This window comes from Haliotis rufescens, unplaced genomic scaffold (genome assembly GCF_023055435.1).
Source record: "Haliotis rufescens isolate VD_foot unplaced genomic scaffold, xgHalRufe1.0.p SCAF_20, whole genome shotgun sequence".
Classification (NCBI taxonomy): domain Eukaryota; kingdom Metazoa; phylum Mollusca; class Gastropoda; order Lepetellida; family Haliotidae; genus Haliotis; species Haliotis rufescens.
The window spans coordinates 5,051,659-5,060,411 of NW_025963891.1; the positions used below are offsets into that span (position 1 = coordinate 5,051,659).

At 44.3% G+C, this 8,753-nt stretch overlaps 1 protein-coding gene across 1 annotated transcript in view; it reads right to left on the reverse strand.

Moving 5' to 3' along the window:
• LOC124118932 (tetratricopeptide repeat protein 30A-like) overlaps nucleotides 1–8,131 on the reverse strand; it is a 32,764-nt gene extending 24,633 nt beyond the window's left edge. The window contains exons 1-8 of the mRNA XM_048400766.1: nucleotides 7,951–8,131; nucleotides 6,248–6,313; nucleotides 5,842–6,051; nucleotides 5,036–5,092; nucleotides 4,617–4,685; nucleotides 3,866–4,037; nucleotides 3,625–3,753; nucleotides 3,089–3,291 (exon numbers count right to left, since the gene is read on the reverse strand). Of these exons, the coding sequence (XP_048256723.1) occupies nucleotides 3,089–3,291; nucleotides 3,625–3,753; nucleotides 3,866–4,037; nucleotides 4,617–4,685; nucleotides 5,036–5,092; nucleotides 5,842–6,051; nucleotides 6,248–6,313; nucleotides 7,951–8,004 (960 nt within the window). The 5' untranslated portion in view covers nucleotides 8,005–8,131. The remainder of the gene's footprint in view (nucleotides 1–3,088; nucleotides 3,292–3,624; nucleotides 3,754–3,865; nucleotides 4,038–4,616; nucleotides 4,686–5,035; nucleotides 5,093–5,841; nucleotides 6,052–6,247; nucleotides 6,314–7,950) is intronic.
• Nucleotides 8,132–8,753: the final 622 nt, after the last annotated feature.

Consider the following 8,753-nt stretch of genomic DNA (forward strand, 5'->3'; position numbering starts at 1 on the left):
TCCCACTGGGGAAGGAGAGGGGGCCGGACAGGCTGCGGCAGGCGCAATTGTCCAGGGCCAAGTGACTCAGGTTCGCCTAAGGGCCAACCGAAGTTGGCGCTGTCGGCATACGAACCCCTCCAATGAGAGTCACCTGGAGGGGCCCTTGCCGTCCTTAGACGACTTGGGCTCCCCCAGTTCCCCGTCTTCCCGTGAAAGGGCAGCTGATTGCCCATACCGGAGGCCTCAGGGCAGGGCTTCTTCCGAGAGGAAGAAGAACCCGACCCCTCAGACCTACCGGCGGCAGCAGCCTGGGGCGCGCTCCGGTTAGGAGCGGCACCCAGGCGCCTATGCAGGGACCCAACAAGAGCAAGTGTGTGCCAAGAGTCCTCGGCAACGTACTCCAGGGAAGCATTTAAACTGAGCAGGCAGTTGTAAATGCGCTGGTCACGGTCCGTGGGAGAACCTTCGACCAGACTGGCCGCTGCAGCCAAGTAAGTGTCTCCGTGACTTACAGCACATACAGCCGGTAGCGCTCGCTTGCGGAACACCCCGCAGCTCCTGGTTGCGGGGTTAGAGGGGGTAGAGGACGGCGAAACATCCATGTCAGACATTTTGTTTGTACTATGAACCTAGAGCAAAACATGGTTACAACACACGCACCACAAATAGTCACAAACGAGTATTTTCACCAGAAAATAAACGAGCAATGCGAATATAGAACATACACATATAACATATAGAGGAATAAGTGATGTAAAAAACCCAAAACATGGTTACAACACACGCACCACAAATAGTCACAAACGAGTATTTTCACCAGAAAATAAACGAGCAATGCGAATATAGAACATACACATATAACATATAGAGGAATAAGTGATGTAAAAAACCCAAGATATACTAGAACAGGGGAACGTAAGACGCAACGTGCATACGAGACACCCCGCAAGTATGTAGAAAAAAAGGGCGGGAAAAATATTTCCTCTTGGCGGGAAAAATAATTCCAAGCGTAGTTAGAGCAAACACCCCGTAAAAGCACAGTTTATTAGAGAGAATAAACAGTAATAAATATCACCGTATGGTCGGAGAAACAGGAACGCTTGAGCAGTTTATTGTACGTCTTGCTAGAGCAAGCGAAGAGACAAGAGTGAAGGGTGTCACATGGCAGCTAGGTGGCTACGCACGTGCTGCATGAGGTAATTGAGATCTCTGTGGTAGATTTCGCTATAGCAGCAGTTGTGGGAGACAACAGCCTCGGTATAACAGTGGTAACGTATTACTTAATGTAATATCAAGGATTATCATTTGCTGTATGAAAAGAGTTGTGTAATGCAACAAACAAGTAATGTTTCTAATACCCTTGACCTCCTACTTGTTCTTGAAGTACTCGGTGCCGTTGTCAAAACAACCTTAGCTCTACGACTGTCCTAAGTCTATGTTAAGGTATGGGTGTTACGATAATCTTAGTGCTAAGATCGCTTTGTTCAATGGCACCCGGAGCTAGAACATGATGTACTGGCCTCTAACTTATTATGACTTTGTACTTGAAGTTCTGACCTCAAACTTGTTCTTGAAGTACCGACCTCATTTTCAAATAACTGACCTCCCACTTGAGGTACTAGCCTCCCACTTGAGGAAATAAATTCCCATTTGAAGTACTGACCTCCCACCTGAGGTACTGACTAACTTGAAGTACTGGCCTCCCACTTGCGGTGCTGGCCTCCCACTTGAGGTACTGACCTCCCACCTGAGGTACTGGCCTCCCACTTGAGGTACTGACCTCCCACTTGAGGAACTGACCTCTCACTTGAGGTACTGACCTCTCACCTGAGGTACTGACCTCCCACCTGAGGTACTGGCCTCCCACTTGAGGTACTGACCTCCCACCTGATGTACTGTCTAACTTGAAGTACTGACCTCCTAACTGAGGTACTGACCTCCAACTTGAGGTACTGACCTCCTACTTGAGGTACTGACCTCCCACCTGAGGTACTGACCTCCCACTTGAGGTACTGACCACCCACCTGACGTACTTAATAACTTGAAGTACTGACCTCCCACTTGAGGTACTGACCTCCTACTTGAGGTACTGGCCTCCCACTTGAGGTACTGACCTCCCACCTGATGTACTGTCTAACTTGAAGTACTGACCTCCTAACTGAGGTACTGACCTCCTACTTGAGGTACTGACCTCGCAATTGAGGTACTGGCCTCCCACTTGAGGTACTGACCACCCACCTGACGTACTTAATAACTTGAAGTACTGACCTCCCACTTGAGGTACTGGCCTCCCACTTGAGGTACTGACCTCCCACTTGAGGTACTGACCTCCCACCTGAGGTACTGACTAACTTGAAGTACTGACCTCCTACCTGAGGTACTGACCTCCCAATTGAGGTACTGACCTCCCACTTGAGGTACTGACCTCCCAATTGAGGTACTGACCTCCCAATTGAGGTACTGGCCTCCCACCTGAGGTACTGACTAACTTGAGGTACTGACCTCCCACCTGAGGTACTGACCTCCCACCTGAGGTACTGACTAACTTGAGGTACTGACCTCCCACTTGAGGTACTGGCCTCCCACTTGAGGTACTGACCTCCCACCTGAGGTACTGACTAACTTGAAGTACTGACCTCCCACCTGAGGTACTGACCTCCCAATTGAGGTACTGGCCTCCCACTTGAGGTACTGGCCTCCCACTTGTGGTACTGACCTCCCACCTGAGGTACTGACTAACTTGAAGTGCTGACCTCCCACCTGAGGTACTGACCTCCCAATTGAGGTACTGACCTCCTACCTGAGGTACTGAGCTCCCAATTGAGGTACTGAGCTCCCACTTGAGGTACTGACCTCCCACCTGAGGTACTGACTAACTTGAAGTACTGACCTCCTACCTGAGGTACTGACCTCCCACTTGAGGTACTGGCCTCCCACTTGAGGTACTGGCCTCCCACTTGAGGTACTGACCTCCCACCTGATGTACTGTCTAACTTGAAGTACTGACCTTCTAACTGAGGTACTGACCTCCAACTTGAGGTACTGACCACCCACTTGAGGTCCCGACCTCATATTCAAAGTACTGAACCCCTACTTAGGTACTGACCTCATACTTGATGTAGAGGAGGAGGAGGTTGCCGAAGGTCTCAGGGGGGAAGGGGTTTTGCTGCAGCAGGAACTGCATCTTCTGGAATCCCTGCGTGGCGTTCTGCTCCATGTTCATCAGCCCCTGGTTGTGCAGCGTCACTGCGTCCAACTCCTCCTCCGACCGTGGAGGCATATCCGTCAAGGCCTCACAGGCTGCCTCAACTACAACAGCAACTTTCAGTGCTGGAGAAAAGCATAACATGACAACACAACATATCACGAGATTTCTGATTTCTGTCTTCAATGTATTCTTCCAAACAGTCAATTCTTCTATTCTAAGCATACCAAGCATTATGTATTTAGGAATGTTATAGGCGAACGGGAATACGGAAAGTAAACACATACCCACACTATGACTAACTCATTTGGTGATAATTTTTTAACAAAATTACGCGATCACTGAACGTAATTTGCCAAATCACAAAACGCCCCTTTTCCAAAAAGCTGTATCGTTGCTTGCATGTATGCATGATGTGTACAGGTAACCTAACTCACAGTTCTTCAGTTGGTATTCAATGGCTGCCTTGAGGTTGAAGGCCTCGATCAGTGCAGTCTCATGAAGGGTAAGCGTGTTGCCGACGCTGCGTACATCAATACCCTCAGTTGTCATGCCGACGCTAAGTTCTGAAAAAATAACCAAACAATGAGAAGTCATCTGAGCCACCAGTACCCGCAACATAATGAGGCGGGACACTCTGTAACATGCTGTCATACAAGACTTGAAGTAGTTCCGTACCTGGGTGCTCCCTGATGCCTCTCTCTATGATGTCTGCGATGTGTTTGAGAGCAGGGGCGTACTGCTTCATCATGTAGTGGCACAGTGCTATGTTGTAGGACAGGTCTGGCTTGTAGCCTACAATCTGCATCGCAGTCGAGAACTTCTGACAGGCCTCCTCAAACCTCCCTTCCTGAAACATCATCATGTGAAGACTGAAATGTATACAATTGGCCAGGATCTGTCTCAGAACAAAGAACTACAGTTAAACCTTATTAACTCACAAGTCATGTAAATTGTTTTAAGCCAATGTCATTTTATGGTTCAAGCAGAATGTTTTTAACACCTTTGTTATACAGACTCATAGAGACAATTCCTGGGCCCACTCACCCTAAGCGATCTTAGCGCTAAGAAGATCTTAACTCCCATACATTAACATAGGCTTACGATAGTCTTAGCTCTAAGATCGTTTTTTGCAAGTGGGCCCTGGTCTTGAACTCTGGATAAGTCAACATCCAGTTGTGTGAAATTCCCCAGTTCTTGAGCAAACAGACTTTCATTGTACTTTGTAAATGCTCATTAGCTCGTAACTAGTTGTCCACTTTCCATTTTTTTATGGTGTTTACTGTTTTTAAAAAAGTAGCAAAAATGTCTTGATTTTGTCTTACCACAGAACATGCATAGAGGCTCATACACTTCACATATTATTTACTGGTACAATTAAAACTCTGGTCGACAATGAACTGAATGAGTCAAGGGATGAGACACTCACCTTGAACAGCAGACAGCCAAAGTTGACCTCTGTGTCAGGGTCGTCAGCTGGACACTGCTCCACCAGGCTCTAAAACAACCACGAAGACATCTCCACCTCAGTCACCAACACCCCAAACTTCTTTTTGTTAAAAGAAGGTAATGATGATTCAAAGAAACAACAGGCACAGATAGAGCATTTCTTAAAAGGAGCGGTTCACTTTACACACAAGCCAGAAGAATACAAATGTGAAATTGTCGTTGAAAACACATCACCCAATAATTAAGCTATAGAGTTGTCCTATGTTTACACATTGGTTACCAATTATATCCAGTGTGGACTAAAAAAAGTGGGGTGCACCCCCGAGCACTCCCTACCCAGATCAGTGTATGAAATTAAGGGTTTGTTGAGACATAGGTCTCATTACATGAAGAGGTTACCTTGGCTCCAGGCAGATCCTCCTCTCCGTACTTGATGGCAGCCTGCAGCTTGGTGATCTGTAAAAATAACAGTCACCATTCACAGCATGAGACTTCAGCATACCCATTTCAACTTGTAGAAAGCTTAATGAATGATAAATGTCCACATTTTTAAGCAAAGGCTATCATAGAGGACACAAGCTAAGCTTAACCGTATCTTCTATGTTAGCAGTGTGTGTGAGTTTGGTTTGAACAGTATTTCAGTCATATCATTGCATGTCAGCTTGATGTGAGAGGAAAGCTGAATTGATGCAGGTCTCAGATGTTTACCACTTTGATGAAACCCATGAGAGGGTATGGTGCAGACAAACCTAGAAACCTAATCAGGGGGAATCTGGATGTAAACCACATCACAGGTTCCCGGCTTGCTGAAGGGACGCAACTCCGTATCACAGATAGATGATTTAGATGACTGGGCCCCACACTATCTTAGCAGGAGAGACACAATAGTCAGTACCATATTTGTGTATTAAGTTTAAGTGGTCAGTATCTGAATGATTTAATTTCACTAATTTCAGTCACCAATAGGTATGAATTAACAAAACAACATTTTCACAGTGTTCCTTTGCATTTTGCATGATAGACTGGGCCGATACTCTGACAAAAGGCAATTGTCTCCCTTTAACTGCCACACATTGTGACAACCCACCATCCCTGGTCACTGAGAGTGAACCTGTCCCTGGTAGACAAGGTGGGTTATCAATCTGACCAACCAATACCCCCTTACCCTTTAACTTCTCCCCCACCCACTGAGAGTTAGAGTGTACCTGTCCCTGGTAGGCCGGGTTGTCGATCTGACAGGCCACCTTCATGGCCTCCTGGTAGAGACAGGCTTTATGAAGGGCCTGGGCATAATACAGGCGATACTCCTCCACATCCGGCTGCATCAGGGTCAGCTGCTCATAGCTGTCAGCTGCGTTCACAAAGTCCTGCATCTGGTAGTAGCAGTAGGCCAGCAATGACAGCGCTGACCGAGACTGGCAACAAAACACTTAGAATTATTTAGTGTACAGAGAATTGGGATGCATTCTTGATCCATATTAGATAGCTTTTACTGATAAATAAAATATATGCTCTAGGGATTGTTGGAGGGATTAACTTGATGAGAGAATATCCCCAAACATAACACAGTTTTGTTTGACAGCTTATACTGCACTATCGAGACATTCGTACCTTCGGATGACTCTGCAGCTGGTTGTTGAGCAACTGAACAGCTTCATTATAGCGCTGGTCTTTGATCTGCAATACATGTTTGGTGATAAACTATGTTACACTATGCTAAATATAGGCTGACAGCAATTACAGTACAGCATGTATGTCACTGACCATGTTAAAACACACAAAAAAGAACATGGAAACTTCCTACTGAATGCAGTTAGTGTTCCATTCATTACCTTGACATACATCTTTGAGACACTGTTTTCAACAGTACACACTTATAATTAATATCGCTGCATTTCAGCTTAATGTGGTAGTGAAGCCCAAAGTGATGCAGGTCTAGATCATTGGTACTAGGTGCTTACCACTTTAGGTGAAAGTTCAAACCCACAAGCATGGGAATGGTGCAGACAAACCAGTTAACATAATCAAGGTGAATTTGATATTCAAAAATAGAAACTATATGATTCTGCTCAGCTGGGGGATGCGACTGGTGAGTCGAGGGAAAATCGGGCTCAACGTTGTGTTTAAGATTACTACACTCATGTATCAATGTTCATGCACTTGTTTATGAGTGGCTGCTGGTACCAGTTTGGACTTATGCTTGTCTTATAGTGCTAGCCCACTGAGATATCATTTTGCAGTTTCAGATGCATACCCCACTCAGAAACAGTATGTAGACTCTAAGCAGACCAGTCCTTGTTTTATCCCCTAACACTGAGCGCCAAAGTGAGCCTTCCAGGGTGAGGCTCTATCACAATGATGATCCACAAGCTGTAAGGGTGTGCGGTATTACCGGTATTTCGGCTTATTGAGGTTCATTTCTTCCAGGATACTTATCATGCTTATCACAATATCATATTTTCATGCTCGATATATCGGGTGATATCAAATAGCAGTTTCCATCATGTGTTTAATGTTACATACTTGAATGAGTCAACATTATGTTGTACCAGCATCTTGTTCCATTTATGGACTTCAATTCATACTTTAATGTAACAGATTGCTTCTGAATTCACAATTAAGAATTATACAGTGTATCGTGATATGTATCGCAATACGGCCTTGTGCATAACAAAATATTGTGATACACTTTAAACCTCCACTACCCATCCCTATTACGCCAATGAGGATGTACATTCTTACATAAAAGGTTGTTGTATCTGGTAACTACCAACTGTCACTTTTCTGTGTTTATAACTATTATTGGCTCTGCTCCCCAGGCTACACTTTGACATAAAGATAAAGATAGGCAGAACAGATTCAAGTATTCTGGTTTGTGTCGGCAGTGAAACAACAAAAGCTTCTTGTTATCAATACTGGTTGCCCAGTGGTTGGCAAGGCATGCATGAAAACCAAAATCATGAAATGTTTGAAAGTGGATTTAAATATTAAGCAAGAGTAGAGTCGATTTACACTTTCCACATGTCAAGTAATGTTTTGAAAGAATCGAACATCTGTGGTTATCAGCATGAAATAAATCTTACCGTTATTTTACTTTTAAGAAGTATCTGTGGATGCATTTCTACAATCTGTTCAATCTAATAACAAGATATATATGTAAGGCCTTCTAACGGTGAAAGCAACTATCTACATATCAACTACAAATCGCAAAAATGCTGCGTACCGTCACTTGTCACCTTCATACATCTTCTTAACACTCATACAATTCGGATGAAAGTTTACATGAACTGTTTACCTTGGTTACAGACACTTACCAATCCATAAATAGTTGATGTATACTCTCCCTCTTTGAGCTGAAGATGAGCCATGACTAGGTTGTGTTGTGTACTTGTCGTGTCTTATCCGCTTGACCTGTTAGAATTTCTTGCTGTCATTTATTTTGACAGTCTACTGTCAAACTTTACCTACCCGAAAGTATGCACGGTTATGCGCATGTCCCGAAGATGCGTAACTCTTGTAACTTCCGTTTTCCTCATGAGCTGGTTCCCGGCTCTTTCTGCGCATCACCAACTTACATACCGTTATGGTGATTTGAAGAGACGGGACCCAGCCTACAATATCTGCAGATATTTTAGAGCTGCTTTTCCCGCATTTTGTTGTGAAGAGAAAATAAAAACGCGACGGGACGTAAAAATCTCATTCTATCCTTCATTTGCAATAATAACAATTACATGTTCTTTTTTTTTATTAATATTATCCCACAGACATGGAACTTTTTCTGGCTAACAATTTCTTAATTGTTTGAGTGCTTGGGATCACATGTAAGAGTGGGGAGAATTATATTGGAGATATTTTACGCCTCATAACCACCAGATGAAAATGAACACAATACCTCCGTTGCCAATTCCTATATGAAATCTGCCCACGCGGAATATGTTATCAATAATTCTGACTACGATATTTCCTGGCAAGAATTAAAAAATATCTCCATAGCCATATCAATTACTGGAAAAATAGGAATCTTCAAGAAACCACAGAAATCCAAAGAAACAAAACAGACATAAACAGTTACCAGGACAACTAACCACCCAATTAAACTCGTCGGTGCCATCGACAA